We start from the raw sequence: 22085 nt of genomic DNA on the forward strand, positions 1-22085 counted from the left end.
GAACTGGTGGGGGTTGACTAACTCTTCGTGCACCCGTGCACCGGCCTGCACACAGTGGACGGACTCCCGTGGCTGCACAAACTACAGTCTGCATATTAGCAAGGGAGCCAGGGTACTTGGTCTAATTCTAATTAAGCCACAGCTTTTCGTTGACAAGTCCTTTGCTCTTAAAAAAGGAACCACTTAATCCAGGGCCTATCTTAGAAGGTGAGAAAGTATCTGCAAAAGCCTTTATTCTTCTAATAGAATTGCTGTCCCTCCCTTTGATAGGCAGAGGGACCAAGGGTCAGGAGCCAAGAGAACTGAGGCCTTGCCTTTTATGTCTCAGCCAAATCAACCACTGGTCACCTTCTCATCCCTGAAAAGAAATGTTCAACCAACATGTCCAAGGCAACTCTCACCATTCTGAAGATCTCAGAATGACCAGGCTGAAAATGGACTCCACATGCCAATTTCCAGATTGTATAAATTCATTCTTTCCACAGATACTTATCGAGGGGCTCAATGTGCAGGGTACTATGCATAGAAATAGAAATCACCAAAAATCTGAGGCCTCCATGGACACACAGTCTCTTGGGGGACAACTCAGTGAATGTTCTCCATACATATCTAAAATTTCACAGCTGGAAGGGAACTAAGCCACTTCACTTTCTAAAAGATGAATCTGAGGTCTGGGAAGAGCACTAGCTGGTCTACAGTCACAAAGTGAGCTTTGGTAAAGGCCCAGACTCCTGCTGATCCTGTGAGGCCTGCATGCTGAACGACTTCACCCTTGCACACCTGCACTGCAACATTTCAGATCAGCAGAAGAGCTTGTAAAAACAGCACTGAGTCTCACCGAGTCAGACTCAGTGAGCACATACTCCAGGTTAGATACTGCAGATCTAACACTTCATAAATCCACAGCAACTCTTGCATTATTATAGCAATCCATTTTACAGATGTGAAAACTGAGGCTGGATGGGGGGTTTGGGCTAAATGACTTGTTCAAGGACATGAAATAGTAAGTAGCATGTCAGGAGTCAGAATTCAGACCAGTCTGACTGCAAAGCCTGGCTTCTTCACACTCTACCATGTTTCTTCTAAAAGCGGATGGCTTTCTCAAATATTAATGGAGCTCTTTCACTTAAAGCAAAAGGGCCACTGGCAAAGGCTTGGAAACTGTGGTACACACTCAAGTAAGGGCAGTGACAGGTTTGATTTATTTACCAAGAGAGAGAGGAAAAAAAAGGAGATGGGAAGGCACTACAGGTTGTAAAATAATAGCCTTTGTAATCCCCAGGGGTTGGGCCCTTATAAGTAGATTACTTAGCATACTATATTTTTGTGTGCCAATTCCAAGTATCCTGACCAAGTCTGTCATGGGACATTACTCAATGACCATTACCAATGACTATCAACAAACACTAAGTAGAAGTAAGTTAGGATTTAAATTCATTCAACAAAATTAATCCATTAGAGTATGAACCATGTGTCCAGCACTTTATTGGCTAGGTACTAAAATGACCTACACAGTCTCACACTAGACAAGGTCCGGCACACACAATGACAATAGCTTTTTGCAGAATCAGTAAGAGAATTTAGCAAGAATTATCAAAATTAATCCAGAGACAGATAGGCCCTACCTCCTTGGATGATGGGATTTTCGCTCCTCTGCTTTTTAATCCCCTCCTCTGCAGCGAGCCCAGCTGGACCAGCCTACAACTCTGGGTTCCTTCAGGCTGAACCATCCTGACCATCACTCGCTTTATTCCCTGCCCATGCTCCCTGTACTGGGGAAGAGTGCGGGTGTTTCTTCAGAGGCTCTTGGAAGCTTAAGAGTCATTACTGTTCCTTTTGGGGAGGCGGTGATAGTGTTTAAGCCAAACTGCATAGCAATTTTCCTGCCAGCTTTCCCTCCCTTCTGAGATATCCCTAGAGAAGAAAAGTGTACTTGCACATCAAGAAAGATGTATGGGCCACAGTCCTTTTTTCCTCAAGTCAAATCAGGCGTAAGTGCCTTGCTAAAGCTATTTTCATAATTAGCATTTAGAACAGATGTAGGCTACACACCAAAAATACACTTCCCAACCATGTATACATTCCCAGTGATTAAAACACACTTCCACTATGCTGTTGAAGGAGCGCAGTCACCTTTGGCTACCAGCTGCTGCTGGGCTGCCACTTAATCCCCCGCAGTCTCCTCTGAGGAAGGGCTCAGAAGCTGAGACAGCAGACATTCGCTGAGGCACAGGACCAGGGTGGCATGGGGAGGGAGCTGCACTTCTCATTTTTGCTTGGGATACTGAATGCACCTTTTCAAATTTCCATATGAAAAAAGATGTGTGCATGTTTGTGTGTACCCATACGATCTTAGAATGAATAATATAATTTGATAAATATAAAGCCTAAAAAGAAATGAATTACTACAGATTTGTGTGAGTGTATTTTTCTCTTAAATAAATGCCCTGTGTTTCCGAGTCCAAAGACTGACTCATTTCCACCACAAATATACCTGTACTTGTGAGAGCAAGCGCTTTTACTTTGTTATGAAAGTATCACTTCAATACGGACAAGTCACATCAACATGTATGACTGTGTTAAGGGGAAAAGTTATCTTTTTTCCCAGCTTAAGAGATGATCTATTTCAATGCTCTGCTTTCTCATACAGACATGCATGTCTCATTAAAAAAAAAAAAAAATCACAAATCTAGTTTCTCAAAAAATTTAAGAGATGTCAATTCTTCAACTTTCCACTGTTGCCCCAATCCTCCATCTTAGGATGCTTACCAAAATATGGTGTAAATTAGGATAATGTGAAAATCAGAAAGGTTTTTAATTATTTCTATCTCATAACTTCAATTGATTATTTATCCTATAAGGAATAACCTTTTTTTTCCCTGATTATGACAGTTACAGAGTGAAATATATCTACATAAACAAAGTCTATTAAAATAATTCACTGAATTGTTAACAGTGGTTCTTCAGGGCATAGAAGTGGGTAAAAGTAATGAAAGACCTTTCTTTCTACATGTAAGGTTTTTTTAATTTGTTTTAATTAGTTATACATGACAGTATAACACATTTATGCACTTTGATATATCATACATAGATGGGATATAATGTCTCATTTTTCTGAGAGTACATGTTGTAGAATCATATTGGTCATGTAGTCACATATATACATACAGTAGTAATGCCTGTTTCATTCTACTATTTTTCCTATCCCCACATCCTTTCTCCTCCCTTCCCTTCACTTCTCCCTACCTAATTTAAGGTAACTCTATTCTTCTCTAGTGCCCCCAATTTTATTGTGAATTAGCACCCACATATTAGAGAAAACATTCAGCCTCTGGTTTCTTGGGATTGGCTTATTTTGCTTAGCACAAAATTCTCCAACTCCATCCAATTACTGGCAAATGCCATATTTTATTCTTCTTTAAAGCTAAGTAATATTCTATTGACTATATATTCCACATGTTCTTTATACATTCATCTATTAAAGGACACTTACGTTGGTTCCATAGTTTAGCTATTGTGAATTGAGCAGCTATAAACACTGATGTGGTTGCATTATTGTAGTATGCTGATTTTAAGTCCTTTGGGTATAAACCAAGGAGTGGGATAGCTAGGTCAAATGGTGGTTCCATTCCAAGTTTTCTGAGGAATCTCAATACTGCTTTCCATAGTGGTTGCACCAATTTGCAGTCCCACCAGCAATGTATGAGTACCTTTTCCCCACATTTTTGCCAACATTTATTGTTGTATGTATTCTTGATGATTGCAATTCTGACCAAAGTGAGATGAATCTTAGAGTAGTTCTGATTTGCATTTCTCTAATTACTAGAGATGTTGAACACTTTTCATATATTTGTTGATCAATTGTATTTCTTCTTCTATGAAGTGTCAGTTCAGTTCCTTAGTCCATTTATTGATTGGGTTATTTGATTTTTTGGTGTTGATTTTTTTGAGTTCTTTAGATAGCCTAGAGATTAATGCTTTATTGGAGGTGCATGTAGTAAAGATTTTCTCCCAATCTGTGGGCTCTCTCCTCAAGTTACTGATTGTTTCCTTTGCTAAGAAGAAGCTTTTTAATTTGAATCCGATTTATTGATTCTTGATTTTAATTCTTGTGATTTAGGGGTCTTGTTAAGGAAGTCAGATCCTAGGAAGTGTGCTTTTTTAACCTTTTTCTTCTTTGTATTTTTTCAGTTATACATGTTCATTGTAGAAAATCCAGAAAAATCACCCATTAGAATGCCTGCCTCGAATGCACAAGACCCTGGGTTCAATCCCCAGCCCCTCAAAAAAAAAAAAAAAAAAAAAAGAAAAGAAAAGAAAAGCAAACACTTCCCACACCTCAGAAGAAACCAACTGACCTCATGCAGTCCTTCCACGCAGGGATGTTTCCATATTACACACGTTCCATCCTGCTTTTATACGTCATGCTGTGTCATCAGCATTTCCCACGTCTCCAGGCAGTCTTCAAACACAATTTATTTGTTGTGTTGAAGGCTATGTTACTTCAATCAGGGGCTACACCACAATCTGTTTAATCACACTCTGACTGCTGGCCCCTTTTCCTTTCTCCTTTTCCTTCCTTCCCTCCAGTCATTTCTTCCTTTTACTTTAAAAGAACCCCATAACCAACAACGTGCAGGTCAATCTCTGACCATATCTCTGATTGCTTCCTTAGAACAGATTCCTGAAAATAGAATTACTAGGTCAAAGGGAAAACAGGTGATGTACATTCCATTCTAAGACAAAAACGTGTTGGTGCCCCCAGGGTTCTTCATACACCTAGAGACTGAAGGTTCTGGCAACAGACGTAGCCACTTGCACCCAAGAATAGCATTCCAGGCTTTCCTTCTATGGGAAGGTTCCCTTCAACAAAATGTCCAACATGTAGAGAAAACTACAAGGTTATGGAGGAAGAGAAACCCAGTGTAGCAAGTCAGGCCAGGAAGGGCAGCCCTTGCAACAAGGAGAAGACTGCATCCTGCCAAATTCTGATGGTGGCACCCTTTCTCCTCTTGTTCCAACACTGTTCAAGCTTTAACCTTTCCAATGGCCTAGTGTCCAAGTCTTTAATCACTTCCAAGGTGTTGTTGTCTGGAAGCCTTTTAGATTTGTTTCTCATATCTGATCTTGGAAAACCTGTGCTTCTCTAAGCAAGACCCTCGAGCAATCTGCAGCAAAGACTCCATGCACTGGACGAGTGGGGCTGCCCAGGCATCCGAGAGGGCCCCCTTCTCGGGGTATCTGTAAACCTCTGCTCTATCAGCACAGCCTTCGCCAGTGGAGACAAAAGGACATTTTCTATCAAATAGAAGATTGAAGAACGGGAAAGTAAAACGGTGTCAGAATTAGACAGCTGGACATGTGCTAGAAAACTGGAGCACTGGCAGCTCCTTTGTTTTCATGAACTCTTTGTGAGGCAGTGGCAAGGGGGATGTCCTCTGCTCCCTACTCAGTGAGGGTCAGCACGGAGAGGACCTTGGCCTGCTCAGGTCACCTAGTGACAATGTAGGACTCAGGGGCCGAGTGCCTTGTTGTCAAGGGATGCCAATGTTCTATTTCTATTCTATTTCACTTCAGCCTTGCTGAGTTCGTGCTCGGGCCAGGAGCTCAGAGAGAGAGGGGCCAAATCACCGCCTGACCCCAGCATCCTTACCTGTGCAAAGAGTACTACGAGGCTGCTGTGGTCGGGGAACTCGAGGTGCTTGGAGTAGAACTGATGGAGAGCAGCAATGTCACTCTGAATCAAATCCTTCTTCTCATTGTCCAGCTTATCCAGATCTGTGGGTAAGAAGCCCATTACTAACCCTGGAGGAAACACTATTGCTGGGTTTCCTTACTCTAAACAGCATGAAAAAGAAAGGGTAAAATCCAAAATGTCAACATTTTCCCCTATCATTCGATCTAATGACAAAGCCTAAGGAAAGAACAACATGTCATTTCTTCCTTCTCTTGCTCTAACAATTGGAGGTCACTCAGGATGTGAAATTTCAACTGACCATTAGCAGTGAGGTCAGGACTAAGGGGTAAAGACTGATAACCAACCTAGTGTGGTCAAGGACCCCCAAGTAGCCTTGGAACCTGGGCAGGGACAAGCAACTGGATCACCCTGATTTAAAGCCTTTCAGTAAGAACACTGGTTTACAGACTGCAATTCAGCAAAGACCCAAAAATACTTTGCATGCTGGGAGAGCCAGCAGGACATGGCTTGGGATGAAATAATTCATCTGATGACTTCTTATCTCCCTTTAATTATTTCCTAATAAACCTGTCAACTCAGAGAAAAAAGGTTAAAAGCACTTTTCAAAATAGCACACAAGTCAAAATAATTTAAATATTACTATTAATATTATATAAATATATAAATAATTTAAAAATTACTATCCCTACTAAGAGATGAAGCTAGCCTCTTTCTTGCTTCAATCCCATCTAATCTACATTAAATTCGTGGCTAAAATAACTGCCTAGCCGGTCACAGAAAGACTTACGTGATTCAAACTCCTTCACAGCTAACAGTTTCTCTGAAGGTGTTCTCTCTGGGTGGATTTTCTAGTAATTGGGGAAGAAATCAGACACAGATGTGAACAACCAGTGTAAAAAAGTAGTGCTTTCACTTTTACACCAACATAAAGAAAAACAATAATTTTCAAGGAAGTAAAGAAAGCTACCCAAGGAGCCACCATTTGGGCTCTGAGTGCTTTGCCCAACATCCAAATCCAAAGGGCTCTTTTAAAAAGCTTTCTAAAGTGTCTGCTGCGTTTCCAACACCCTGAGGATACTACGCACACAGTAGGCTCAGAAATGCTTGTTATGGGAAAGAACAGGGCCAGAAAACAACTTTTTAGGGCCCTTACTTAAAAGGGCTGAGTCTACAGGCAAACCATCCTATTTATTATTTCTCCTTCTAAAAAGGAACAAAATCAAACCCCCCATCCATTTTACACTTTCTTTAAGCATAGGCTAAAATGATCTCGAATTCTGTGTTTCAAAAAGAACACTTTTGGTTGTATCTGTGAGCCCAGATTCACTTTAAACGTGTTGCTGTCTTTGTTCTAGACACCCCAAGAGGAGCTAACAATAGTAAACCCGCTAGGCTTTGAGAACATGAATAAACTTGGTGTTGACAAGAGTTCAAACGCAGAGCTCTGGAGCTGGCCCCAGGCCTCCTCTTTGTAATCTGGCTATTCAGTTTGGGGATACAGGTGGTCTAGCAGGGCGCTCTCACCTCCCTAGTTAACATGTTAAGCTTCCCCTTGGTAGTTTGGTAGCCTGTCTCCCCTAATCCTTTGCAAGCTACTAGAATACAAATGGCCTGGTTTTTTAATCATCAAGGCCTATAGAGATGAAAAGACGGTCAGGTAACTTTTCATTTAATAGACTATTAGTGGTAGTAGTAATTATAACAAAAGTTGAATGAAACTAGTGTAAACTCATCATAGCATTCAGACTCCCCTCCTGGTGTCAAAACATTTCAATAGTTCTTTTTTGGGAGTCAAAATCTTCCATTCACAGGATGCACTTTTGTAAGACTAATAAGTCATCTTGCCTGGGAAACCTTTCATTCAGGAAAGCAGACCAGCTTCTTCTGAATTCTTAACATGACACTATAAATAACACCAGTAAGTCAGAAGACCAGTCTCCTAAGCCTCTGAAGATACACACAATTCGATACCATCTGATGGCTTATTTACCCTGAACCTCAGCCTGCCAGAACATTTCCCTGAACCCATTTTATTCACCATCTACTCTGCATAAATTTAAAGGCAATTGTTCTTAAGGACCCAAAAGTTAGCCCCCTCCAGGGAAAACAATTCTGATTTTCTGGTCTCAGTCCATGGCATCCCTTGAATGTTTCTGGTTACTCTGATCAGCAACGTGGCCTTTTGGTAACATGACCCAAGCTGAACATAGTGTTCTGTTTATACACCCCAGGATGCTAGCCTGGGTACAGATGTATGTCTGCACTCACACTTGGTTTAGACTAAAAAATATAGACAAATTTTAAGCGGGGATAGGTGCTAGAAGGTATATGGAAGAAAGAGGTGGATAAAATTTTTGGCCTTCAAAGATTAACAACACTGAGGCCTTGCTACCAACTTCTCCATCAACACAGAGAAAAGACTTCCATGGATTCATGCCTCTTGGACTTCATACCATCTACTGCAGTGGCCACAGGGACAAGCCAGTCCTATGCTGCTTCCCCATTCTCAGTTTGGGCCACTGAAGATAATGTGTTCAGTGATCCTAACCAAACAGGGGGAAACAGTCTCGTATCATCTTTGGAGAACACCATCTCTTTCTTCTTCCTTCCCCTCTTCCTTCCCCAACTTGCCTCAGTTTCTACTTTGCCACTCTTTCTCTTCTCTGCAAGTGCCATCATCCTGGTGGCATGCTCTGCATCCCTGCCTATGTGCAGGCAAGAAAATAAAGAGACAGCAAAGAGCAGAAAGGAAAAGGGGACAGCCGTGCATTCCACTCAGAAAGGAAAGAGGGAAAATCTCAAAAGTTTCTCAGACTGGTCTGGTTCCTGAGGAAGCTCTAGTAATTATTTGCAGTCAGGCTTTTCTATGTAAACTGGTTTCAAAGAAAACCTAGAATTTAATAGGCGTGGCTACACTTCTGGTCTGGGTTAAGGAACAGCCTAACTGCCCAGGGCAGACAGTGAACCAAGCTCGAGCCTACAGTGTTCCTCCCACACTTCCACACGGACATGAACGGCATCCACAGATGTTCAACAGGATATCATCACCATCGGTCAGTGTCTCATTTTCTGACCTCTGAGGAAAAATAAACAAATGTACTTGAATAGTGTCCTAATTTCCTCACCTGTTTGGCCAGAATCCTTGCTGTTAGCCTCACAGTCTCTGAAGGACTCCAGTTTTCCCCAAAAACAACCATGGGAGAACATTCCAGCTTGTGCATTGGCCAATCTTCTTTCTGGGAAGATTTTTTAAACATTATTAAAACATGCACACGCAGTAGAATCAAGTGTGAGAAGAGAGGATGCAGTAAGTGCCCCTTGCTAAGGTCAAGTGCAATGTTTCCTTCTGGACAACATGAGGATGGCCACAAATGCCAGAGATTGACAATATCTTTTAAGATAGCTATGACTGTAACCTGGACACAGGCCTGGCCAAGGTTGCTGGGATAAGACGACTTGCTTTGCACTTTTATACTGAGCATCTCATGCCGTTTCGCAGACCTTCATAATTCCAAACTACACAGACCCTTCCCATGAGCACGCCGACTTCTCAGATTTACTTGATTTTTTCAAAAAGACCCATATTCCTTTCTGTCACATCTTGAAGCTTTGGTGCCCAGATAGAGTGGTAAAGGGTCAGCACTCCCTCCTGGAAGGATGGAGACACTGTCCACTGCGATGGGGAAGGTGGAGGGAGAGGAAGCACACAACGGCATTTTGAAGGCCAGAAGAAGAAAAGTACTTGGAGGACAAGGGAGTAAATGATGGCACAGGAGCTGCTGATGACTGAAAACTGATCAGGCATCGTGGAGGGCATGGCAGACTGAGGTTCAGGGTAAATAAGCCGTCAGATGGTATCGAATTGTGGGTATCTTCAGAGGCTTCACACACACACACACACACACACACACACACACACACACACAAACTCAGCTTTGGAAGAGTGATGAGCTGCTGGGAGTGGATTCAGGAGAGGATGGAAGGATACGTGGAAAGTGGGAGAAATGGGGTAAAGGCTTACAGGGATGAAGGGCTGAGGGAAAATTTCTTTTGGGAAGGGAAATGTCAGAGTTTCTGTATGGGAGCCTTCAGAACTCTCTTGCACAGGGAATTAAGTACCTGTCCTGTTCTGCTCTCAGCCTTCCTGGGCTCAGAAAATGGCAAGTGCTTTCTTTCAGATGCCAGCATCAAAACCTGAAGCTATCCCCGCCACAATGTTTTCACCATGCCCCACACTGAACTCTGGCAATCCTGTCTCTGTCCTTAGAAACATCTAGACTCTGATCCCTTCTGGCCACATGCCTCTCAACCCGGGAGCAGCCCCGATATCTCTCACCAGGGACATGCCATTGCCTTCTATCTGGATGCCCATTTCTGCCCTTGGCCCTCACAGACTGTGCTCAAGAGAGCAGCCAGGAGATCCTGTAAAACAAACTCAGGTCATACCAGTCCTCAGCGCAGAACCTTCTAGTGGCTTCTCATCTCAGACACAGGCAAAGTACTAGAGATGAACTGCAAGGCCACAAGGGACAGGAGAGCCTGATACTCCACCACCACCTCCTGCCACGCTCTCCTCACCTTGCACTACTTCCTGTCTAGCACTGGCTTCTCCTAGCTCCCCACGTGGCTCTCTCCTTCCTCCCTTCCACATCCTGCTCAGGTCACCTTCTCAAGACAGCTGCCATGACCACTCTATAGCCCTTTCCCTATCACTCCCTTTCCTTGTTTTCTGATGCTTCTTACCACCTAATATATTATACTTAATATATTAGGTACTCAACAGAGTCGTTGAATAAAGATGTCCCCTGTCTCCTTCCCTCTACCCCAATCCTGAAAAGGGACGACACAATATCACTAATGATGTAGTGCCGGACCTGGCACAACCCCATGGCCCAAGTTCTGTGCCAAGATGTTCTGCAGAGTTAAATAACACCATGCCAAATATAACTGGGAACAGGGAGAGGAAGAAATGACAAGATATGCACAAGGGAGCAGAGGATCTGTTTTGAGCCAAAGTCTAAAACAAGCGCACAGTGATGAGGTGAAGAAGTGGGGACAGGTGGGTCCAGCTCCCAACAGTCTAATCAGCTCCCTCCCCAGCAGCAAAGCAGACAGGAAAGGACAAAAGAGGTATCTGGACACCTGAACAAAATGAAGATCACCAACAGGGACAGAGAATAATTAACAAGTGCCCACTATGACCCCAGGAACTCTAAGGAAAGTTTAACTTAAGATTTCTGTCTCTGATGAAACTTTAAGCTACTAGTTTTCTGAATTCTGGGTTGTGCTTTGGTTGTTTATAAACAATGATGAACTCCTGGGAGAAAGAATTATTAACCTTTATATAATTTATCATGTATAAATAATTAAGATTAATGTCTATATAAATAATAAGTAATATTGATGTTTATGAAGTAAATGTCCTCAAGGGAAAAAATTTAACCATCACAAAGGTTCTGGGAGGAAAGGAGAGTCCAGGGACACTGGCCTGGAATGTGGAAACCTGCATTCTTCTTCTACTCTGCAGTATGTGACGCTGCAGACCTCTTAATCCCTTTGCGCCTGTCTCCTTGCCTGCAAATAACATGATCCCCATGTTACTTAACAGGTCCAGAATCCTAAGTCTATGATTTTACACCTTCCAACAGTGATAATTATTTTTTTTCACTTTTTTTTATTCCTTTTTTTTTAATTTTATTTTTTTTATTGGTTGTTCACAACATTACAAAGCTCTTGACATATCATATTTCATACATTAGATTGAAGTGGGTTATGAACTCCCAATTTTACCCCAAATGCAGATTGCAGAATCACGTCAGTTACACATCCACAATTTTACATAATGCCCTATTAGTAATTGTTGTATTCTGCTACCTTTCCTATCCCCTACTATCCCCCCTCCCCCCCCTCCCCTCCCATCTTCTCTCTCTACCCCATCTACTGTAATTCATTTCTCTCCTTGTTTATTTTCCCATTCCCCTCAAACCTCTTATATGTAATTCTGTATAGCAATGAGGGTCTCCCTTCATTTCCATGCAATTTCCCTTTTCTCTCCCTTTCCATCCCATCTCATGTCTCTGTTTAATGTTACTCTTTTCTTCCTACTCTTCCTCCCTGCTCTGTTCATAGTTGCTCTCATTATATCAAAGAAGACATTTGGTATTTGTTTTTTAGGGACTGCCTAGCTTCACTAAGCATAATCTGCTCTAGTGCCATCCATTTCCCTGCAAATTCTATGATTTTGTCATTTTTTATTGTTGCATAGTACTCCATTGTGTATAGATGCCACATTTTTTTTTATCCATTCATCTATTGAAGGGCATCTGGGTTGGTTCCACAGTCTAGCTATTGTGAATTGTGCTGCTATGAACATCGATGTGGCAGTATCCCTGTAGCATGCTCTTTTAAGGTCTTCAGGGAATAGTCCGAGAAGGGAAATAGCAGGGTCAAATGGTGGTTCCATTCCCAGCTTTCCCAGGAATCTCCAAACTGCTTTCCAAATTGGCCGCACCAATTTGCAGTCCCACCAGCAACGTACAAGTGTACCCTTTTCTCCACATCCTCGCCATCACTTGTTGTTGTTTGACTTCATAGTGGCTGCCAATCTTACTGGAGTGAGATGGTATCTTAGGGTGGTTTTGATTTGCATTTCTCTGACTGCTAGAGATGGTGAGCATTTTTTCATGTACTTGTTGATTGATTGTATGTCCTCCTCTGAGAAGTGTCTGTTCAGGTCCTTGGCCCATTTGTTGATTGGGTTATTTGTTATCTTATTGTCTAATTTTTTGAGTTCTTTGTATACTCTGGATATTAGGGCTCTATCTGAAGTGTGAGGAGTAAATATTTGTTCCCAGGATGTAGGCTCCCTATTTACCTCTCTTATTGTTTCTCTTGCTGAGAAAAAACTTTTTAGTTTAAGTAAGTCCCATTTGTTGATTCTTGTTATTAACTCTTGTGCTATGGGTGTCCTATTAAGGAATTTGGAGCCCGACCCCACAATATGTAGATCGGAGCCACCTTTTTCTTCTATCAGACGCAGAGTCTCTAATTTAATATCAAGCTCCTTGATCCATTTTGAGTTAACTTTTGTGCATGGCAAGAGAAAGGGATTCAGTTTCATTTTGTTGCATATGGATTTCCAGTTTTCCCAACACCATTTGTTGAAGATGCTATCCTTCCTCCATTGCATGCTTTTAGCCCCTTTATCAAATATAAGATAGTTGTAACTCTGTGGATTAGTCTCTGTGTCCTCTATTCTATACCACTGGTCCACCTGCCTGTTTTGGTACCAGTACCATGCTGTTTTTGTCACTATTGCTCTGTAATATAGTTTGAAATCTGGTATCGCTATACCGCCTGATTCACACTTCCTGTTTAGAATTGCTTTTGCTATTCTGGGTCTTTTATTTTTCCATATGAATTTCATGATTGCTTTATCTATTTCTACAAGAAATGCCGTTGGGATTTTGATTGGCATTGCATTAAACCTATAGAGAACTTTTGGTAATATCGCCATTTTGATGATGTTAGTTCTGCCTATCCATGAACAGGGTATATTTTTCCATCTTCTAAGATCTTCTTCTACTTCTCTCTTTAGGGTTCTGTAGTTTTCATTGTATAAATCTTTCATCTCTTTTGTTAGGTTGATTCCCAAGTATTTTATTATTTTTTTTGAGGATATTGTGAATGGAGTTTTTCCTCATTTCCGTTTCAGAAGTTTTGTCGCTGATATACAGAAATGCCTTTGATTTATGCGTGTTGATTTTATATCCTGCCACTTTGCTGAATTCATTTATTAGTTCTAGTAGTTTCTTTGTAGACCCTGTTGGGTCTTCTAGGTATAGAATCATGTCATCTGCAAATAGTGATAATTTAAGTTCTTCTTTTCCTATTTTTATGCCTTTAATTTCTTTCGTCTGTCTAATTGCTCTGGCCAGTGTTTCGAGAACTATATTGAATAGAAGTGGTGATAGAGGGCATCCCTGTCTTGTTCCAGATTTTAGAGGGAATGCCTTTAACTTTTGTCCATTCAGAATGATGCTAGCCTGAGGCTTAGCATAGATAGCTTTTACAATGTCAAGGTAAGTTCCTGTTATCCCTAGTTTTTCTAATGTTTTGAACATAAAGGGATGCTGTACTTTGTTGAATGCTTTCTCTGCATCTATCGAGATGATCATATGGTTCTTATCTTTAAGTCTAGTGATGTGGTGAATAACATCTATTGATTTCCGTATATTGAACCATCCTTGCATCCCAGGGATGAATCCTACTTGATCATGGTGCACAATTTTTTTGATGTGTTTTTGTATTCGATTCGCCAGAATTTTATTGAGGATTTTTGCATCTAGGTTCATTAGAGATATTGGTCTGTAGTTTTCTTTCTTTGAGGTGTCTTTGTCTGGTTTAGGCATCAGGGTGATGTTGGCCTCATAGAATGAATTTGGAAGAGCTCCCTCTTTTTCTATTTCCTGAAATAACTTGAAAAGTATTGGTATTAATTCTTCTTTAAAGGTTTTGTAAAACTCCGCTGTATACACATCCGGTCCTGGGCTATTGTTGGTTGGTAGTCTTTTGATGGCTTCTTCAATTTCATCCATTGATATTGGTCTGTTCAAATTGTGTGTATCCTCCTAACTCAATCTGGGCAAATCATATGACTTAAGAAATTTATCGATGTCTTCACTATCTTCTATTTTATTGGAATATAGGTTTTCAAAATAATTTCTAATTGTCTTCTGTATTTCTGTAGCATCTGTTGTGATATTGCCTTTTTCATCCCGTATGTTAGTAATTTGAGTTCTCTCTCTTCTTCTCTTCGTTAGCATGGCTAAAGGTCTGTCGATCTTATTTATTTTTTCGAAGAACCAACTTTTAGTTTTGTTAATTTTTTCAATAGTTTCTTTTGTTTCAATTTCATTGATTTCCGCTCTGATTTTAATTATTTCTTGCCTTCTGCTACATTTGCTGTTGTTTTGCTCTTCCTTTTCTAGGGCTTTGAGATGAAGTGTGAGCTCATTTATTTGTTGGATATTTTTTTTTTTTTGAGGAATGACCACCAGGCGATGAATTTCCCTCTAAAAACTGCTTTCATTGTGTCCCATAGATTCTGATATGTTGTGTCTGTATTTTCATTTATCTCTAAGAATTTTTTAATTTCCTCCTTTATGTCTTCTGTAACCCATTGATCATTCAGTAACATATTGTTCATTTTCCATGTGATGTAGGATTTTTCCTTCCTTCTTTTATCATTCATTTCCAGTTTCATTCCATTATGATCAGATAAAATGCAAGGTATTATCTCCACCCCTTTATATTTACTGAGGGTTGCCCTATGGCATAATATATGGTCTATTTTTGAGAAGGACCCATGTGCTGCTGAGAAAAAAGTATATCCATTTGATGATGGTTGATATATTCTATATATGTCAGTTAAGTCTAGGTTATTGATTGTGATATTGAGTTCTATAGTTTCTTTATTCAACTTTTGTTTGGAAGATCTGTCCAGTGGTGAGAGAGGTGTGTTGAAGTCACCTATAATTATTGTGTTGTGGTCTATTTGATTCTTGAACTTGAGGAGAATTTGTTTTATGAATGTCGCAGCACCATTATTTGGTGCATAAATATTGATAATTGTTATGTCTTGTTGGTGAATGGTTCCTTTTAACAGTATATAATGTCCTTCTTTATCCCTTTTGATTAACTTAGTCTTGAAGTCCATTTTATTCGATATGAGGATGGCCACCCCTGCTTGCTTACGAGGACCGTGTGCGTGGTATATTTTTTCCCATTCTTTCACCTTCAGCCTGTGTATGTCTTTTCCAATCAGATGTGTCTCCTGGAGGCAGCATATTGTTGGATTTGTTTTTTTAATCCATGATACCAGCCTATGTCGCTTTATTGGAGAGTTTAAGCCATTAACATTCAGAGTTACTATTGATATATGGTTTGTACTTCCATCCATGTTTGATTATTTATCCTTTTTTAAAAAAATTTAGTTTGTTTCTCCATGATTATCTTTCCCCTCGCCCTCTGTCTTTACCGAGGCACTTCCTACTGATGGTTTTGGTTATTGTTTTTCATTTCTTCCTCGTGTAGTGTTTTGCTCAAGACGCTTTGCAATGCTGGTTTTCTGGCTGCAAATTCTTTTAACTTTTGTTTATCATGAAAGATTTTCATTTCGTTGTCATACCTGAAGCTTAATTTTGCTGGATACAGAATTCTTGGTTGGCATCCATTGTCTTTCAGTGTTTGAAATACATTGTTCCATGACCTCCTTGCTTTCAGTGTCTGTGATGAAAAATCCGTTGTTAACCTTATTGGTTTACCCCTGAATGTAATCTGTCTCCTTTCTCTTGTACCTTTTAATATTTTCTATTTGTTCTGTATATTGGATATCTTCATAACAATGTGTCTTGGCGTTGGTCTACTGTGATTTTGTGTGCTCGGTGTCGTGTATGCATCTTCAATTTGTATATCTGTTTCCTTTTTTATTTCTGGAAAGTTTTTTGTAATTATTTCATTCAGCAGGTTACTCATTCCCTTGGTTTGAATCTCTGTACCTTCTTCTATCCTGATGACTCGTAAGTTTGGTTTTTTTATGTTATCCCATAACTCTTGGATGTTTTTCTCGTGATTTTTTACCAGCCTTTCTGAGTTGGCTAGACTGTTTTCAAGATGATATATTTTGTCTTCATTATCTGACGTTCTGGCTTCTACTTGCTCCACTCTGTTAGTGATACTCTCAATTGAGATTTTAATTTGGTTTATCGTTTCCTTCATTTCTAGAATTATTGTTTGATTATTTTTTATAATCTCTATCTCCTGATAAAGATGCTTAACTTCTTCTTTTATCTTTTTATGTAATTCATTCTCAACGTGTTCTTTCGCTGCTTGAATTTGCTGTCTTGTATCCTCTTTAAGGTTCCATTCCATCTGTCTAAGGTGTTCCTTGAGTTCTTTATATGACCATTTTTCTGATGACTCTAGGTCCTCCTGAATATTTAGGCTGTCCTGCATTGTTTGTACTCCTTTTCTTCCTTGCTTTTTGAAGCTGCTCATGTTACTTCTTGTTCTGTTTGACTGCTGAGTTACTGTTTACTCCTATAAATTTATTAGATGCTTGGGAGGAAAGGTATTAGAAGGGAAGGGAAGAAGTCACTAAAGAGAATGGGAGTAAGCAGGTAGAATTCAAGGAAGGGGGGATAAGATAATTGAAAAGAAATGAAAAGACAAAAGAAGAAAAAAAATAGGAAATTAAAAAAAATTTTTTTAAAAAAATAAAAAAATTAAAATTAAAATTAGAAGAAAAAAAGTTAAAAAATTGTAAAAAAAAAAATTTGAAAAAACAACAAGAAAGAAAAATGAAAATGAAAGAAAAGCCCAAATCAAAAAAAAGAGAAAAGAAAAAAAAGAAAAAAAACTAATAAATGCAGTCTTAGAGTTTGATTAACTTCTCTTCCAGTAGGTGGCGCTGTGCCCACCAGGCCAAGTTTCTCCTGTCAATACGCGGGAACCAATCACTGTGCAGCAGCTCCTCGCAGACTGGGCGAGTCTCCAATCCTGAGAGCCTAGGGCCTCCTCTTGTGTCTAGTCACTTCCCACTTTTCCTCTAGCCAGGCCCCTCTCACGGGTGCCGCTCGCCACAATACTGGCTACACGCCAGGTCTGCTGCTCCCGGGAGCCCTGTTTTCATGAACGACTGGGCACACTCTTCCAGTTTGCCATTCCCTCAGACCCTAAGTTTGTAGAGCTTGGGGCTGAGAATCCTCAGTGGATTTTACTTGCCCTCCGGTAGCCACGCCCCCGGTAGCTGGTGCAAGAGACCTCAGCTGTCAGCCCTGGTGGGAGCGGTAGTTCCGCGCTGCGGGTTCTGCGCCACCTCTGATTCCCTCGGTCTGGCTATCGCACTCACGGGAGAGCTGGGCGGGGCCCTTAAGGTTTCCCCGATGTGTGGAGAGGGAAGGCTAGGGAATTACACACCTGTAGCCGCAGGCTTTAATGAAGTTATCTCCTCCGCCGCAGTCTGATGACGTCAGTTCTCTGCCATGGTGGTATCTCTTGCAAATGGCGACAGTTCATTTCCCTTTGCCGGGCGACCAATGCAATGGGTGGGTCCTTACTGTCTCTCCCAAGCCCCGTTTCAAACCTGTGGCCACTACCTATGAAGGCTCGGTAGGCATCTACCTCCGTAGGATGAGAAGGGCTGACCAGTTGTTTCAGCCGGATGGATTAGTGCTGAGTCACAGCTGTTTGCGGGAAGCAGGCGAACGGGAGCTTGAATTCAGCTGATCTGGGCTCAGTGTGTGTTCTGAGAGGCCCAGACTGTTCGCCCCAGATCCACGTCAGCTCAGCATTGCCTAGTGATCCTGAGCAAACAGATTTAGGTTGTTTATGACTCCCTATGCCTGCACAGCTGAAGAGGTCAGAGACTTGATCTCTCCGCGCCCGCCACCATGTTGGAATCTCCCCCCAATAGTGATAATTAGATATAAAGCTTGAAGACTACCAACAAAGGCAGGACTTTTCGAATTGGGATAATCAGGCATTCATGCAAACACTAAGGGGTCCTCGTGAGGATCCCATCAACTAATCCAGGAGAAGCACAGGGCCCCCTGGCACACAGCACACTCTTAACAAAGGCTGATAACTGCTCATTTATTGGGTCATTTAGTCATTCAACACGTCTGCCACTGACCCTAGAGGCAGGCCTGGGAAGTCTTTTTTGACTTCAAGCAGTTTATGACCATGTCAGAACACAAGGTAAAAATAAGAGCACCTATAACTCGATGCAGTCCCACATATGGCAGTTAAATCAGATAGCTGGACAAACTCCAGGACATGCAAAATCACACAAGTTTCACCAAGGGAGATTTAGCATAATAATAATGTCTCACATTCTTTTTTGAAGGTGATGAGAAATATGGATTGAGGAAAGAATGATAAGATATGTCACAAGGGCAATACTCAGCTCTAATTCGAAAGAAAGAAAGAAAGAATCCTTGAATGCTGGGGACTGAGCCCAAGGCCTGATGCACGCTAGCAGGTATTCAACCACTGCGTCACACCCTCAGTCCCTATTTTGAGTGTATTCTGAAACGCTCTCTTTTATCACAGAATCCACATATCTTAGAAAATGTGACAGAAGCAACCTGCCCTAATTTTGCTCATAAGAAACCATAAGCAACCACATTAGGCAAAACAGAAAAAAAAAAAAAGGCTAACCAGATGAATACAAATGAATTATATTCTTTAACAGTTTGTTTTTAATACTGGCAGTTTTGTTGTATACATTGATTTTGCTACTCTTTTTTAAAACATTTTTTCAGTTTTTCTAAAATTTTATAAGATATTCTTTTCCAAAATTCAAGCTATTTTTTCTGCCCTGATGACAATCCTTGAACTGTATATAAAGTAGGATCCATTTTTTTAAAAAGTAATATACATGCACAAAAAGGATCCAGAAAGACATGTAACAAAGGATATGTCACTAGTGGTTTTTCTCTCAAGGAATAAGATACTTGTTCTATTCTTCTTTCAGATCGTACTTTTCTGATTTTTCTATAATGAGTACAGATTTGGTGATATAATAAACTTACAAAACCAAATTGAGACAAGACACTTTTTTGTAATGATTGTTCTTTCTAAACTTCTAACTCATTTGCAGCCAAGATGGTGAGTGCTATGCATAACTTTCATTTCTCTGCATGGACAAAAAATGCTTTAATATGCATAAAGAGTTACAAAATTGTTTCATGGTACACAAGCATTTCCAGCACTAGAAGAAAAGAAAGAGTACTGCAGGATCCACTTTTCTGCTGAGCAAATGACACTGCCTTCCTGGATAAGGCAACCCAATTGTCATTGTGAAACCCCTTTTCAAACTCTAACATTCATTGTTTTTATTGTTCTAATGAAATTTTCAAGGCAATCCATCCTGTACATGTGCATATGTGATTTCTTAAAATGTGGACTACCAAGAAAATGGCACAGGACTTATGCTTTCCACTACCATTATCTTCAGGAGAAATAGTGGGAAAAGGGGTCAGGTGGATAACTGGCCATCTTGCAGGGAGATGACCACTGCTGCAGAGCCGTCACTCGGGCCTGAACTTTGCTTTGTACTCCCAGAGTGATGGGACCTCCTCAGTCATTCACATACATTTCTTCTTACTGGTGATGTTATACATTAGAAAAAAAGAATGGGCCAAGGTTAGGATGCTACCTATGGCTATGTTAAGAGCTCAACCAGCACCAAAAACAGGACTTTGTCCCATTCGCTAACAACACATGATGATAATAGGGGCCAACAAGCATGGATCAGACATTTCCTACACTTCCATAAATTTCTAATCAAAATTTCCTACATCTTTCTTCACTTTTTTTGACCCTATCCCTATAAGGACATGCCCCTTCTACTTTCAAAAGCACACTCATAGCCGTATCACTTACATTTACAAAACACAAGAAAGTTCCTTTATATTAAGGTAAAGAAATATTCTTCAGAAGACAGTCATGGTGGCTCATGCCTATAATCCCAGTGATGCAGGAGACTAAGATAGGAGGATAACAAGTTTGAGGCCAGCCTCAGCAACTCAGCAAGACTCTGTCTCAAAATAAAAAATAAAAAGGACTGGGAATATAGCTTAGTGGTAAAGTGCCACTGGAGTCAATCACTAGTATCAAAAATGGGAAGAAAAAAAAAAAAGAAAGAAATATTTTCCAGATTGCTCTACTGCACAATGATTACCTTATATAAAAATTTCCTAAAACCATTCTCTTGAATGTGTCATGGTACAACTTAATGAACAAGTCTGAGTGAACAGTATAACGTAGCTTTCCAGATATATTTATAAAAATATAAATATAGTTCATTAAAACACACAGGTTGTAAAATAATAGCCTACCTAAAAAGCAATTTCTGTGTCTTCTATATTTCCTCCTGTTACATTTCTACGCATCACCCACTGAACCTTCCCTCTGGTTCCATTGGATGGGGTCAAATGGCTCAGAGGGAAGTAAACCACCATCCAACGAGGCAGAACCAAGTACAGCAAACAATCCAAAGTCCTGAGCGCTGTGGACAGAAAGAAGGCCTGGGAGAACGTACCCAGTACAGGGGTCCCTAAAGATGCCTTGTTCTGAGGAGAAGGAAACCGATGGTGGCTTGGCATTCTTGGAAAGGTTCACCGAGACAACAGCAATGGACAGGCTCTTCCCTTTCACACCCACTTCTCTTTCTTTGATGTGTCCTCTGACAGGGCCTGCTCTCCAAATGGTCCCCAGTACCCTAGTACTCCATGCACATGCCCGTGAAGTGGGGAGAGCCATCCCCTAGTGGTGTGTGAGGTCCTGTTGACCTTGGATGGGTCATCCAACCACCCTCAGGAGTGTTCTCATATAATGTTGGGTTGAACAGCGTGACCTCCATTAGCCCCACATCTGCTATGTGGTACTGGCTGCCTGCAGACTCCAGGGGGCAGGGTTGCCTTGGAAGAAGGCCCCTTGTGTAGCAGCAGTGCTGTGCTCTCTCAAGCAGAGAACCCCTCACAGCTGCTCTGGTCTAGGGCCATGCTTTTTATCCTTCAACAGCGCCTCCACTTTGATCCCATCCAAGTTTCCCTTAAGTTGAACCCTGAATATATTTCCATCGATGCAAATGCCCCAGATTCCTAATGACTTCCTGAATGAAGCCCTGGCACCTCCCTCCATTTCTAGGCACTTCCTCTTACTCAGTCTTTATGCCCATTCTACTTCATTATAATTCACTGCCCCGTGCTTACTTAGCTCTTCAGTGCTAAAGACTGAAAACCCTAATGGCCATTAGCCTCTTCCTTCAGCAGTGGGTGATAGATGAAATAAAAATGAAACAAGTCAAATCCAGGCTTCCACTTCTGGAAATGAGAGTGTAAGAGCTATGTCACTGCTTGCCACTCAAGAGGGCACTCTGGTCACTAGACACTAAACCGAAGCACAGAAAAACAGAATTGCAAAAGCACTGTCTAGGGTTCAAGGTGTTTTTGCTCAGAAACTAAGGATACTATCTCAGCCTGCTGCCTTTGAACATTAAAATCCTGAAACTCTCCTGTCCATCCTTGGGTTCCAGCTACTCGAGCACTTGTCTCATTATGATGTAACCACTGCAGTTCTTGTTTAAGACCACTGCAGGTCTTGTTTAACGCCAGGGAGAATGCACCAACTGTCAAGTGCTCACTATAACAGCATCCTGGCACATATAGGTTGAAGTGTTTGGTTACTGAGCCTCCCCCAAGGGATGGACCCCCATTGCAAGCCCACAGATGAGGCTTCTGAGCCTGCAAATCTGGCAGATTAAGTCCTAGAGGATCATGAGGGGCATTTTGAAATCCCAACTTGGAATATGACATTTCAT

The 22085-nt window shown here is 41.0% G+C and overlaps 1 protein-coding gene across 1 annotated transcript in view; it reads right to left on the bottom strand.

Annotated features, from left to right (window-relative positions):
- The window catches only part of SMYD2 (SET and MYND domain containing 2), a 54264-nt gene that overhangs the window by 11134 nt on the left and 21045 nt on the right, over window positions 1-22085 (bottom strand). The window contains exons 3-5 of the mRNA XM_081297705.1: window positions 8824-8934; window positions 6486-6546; window positions 5654-5778 (exon numbers count right to left, since the gene is read on the bottom strand). Of these exons, the coding sequence (XP_081153831.1) occupies window positions 5654-5778; window positions 6486-6546; window positions 8824-8934 (297 nt within the window). The remainder of the gene's footprint in view (window positions 1-5653; window positions 5779-6485; window positions 6547-8823; window positions 8935-22085) is intronic.

The sequence above is a fragment of the Spermophilus citellus genome (assembly GCF_964194105.1).
Source record: "Spermophilus citellus genome assembly, chromosome: 6".
NCBI classification, from domain to species: Eukaryota; Metazoa; Chordata; class Mammalia; order Rodentia; family Sciuridae; genus Spermophilus; species Spermophilus citellus.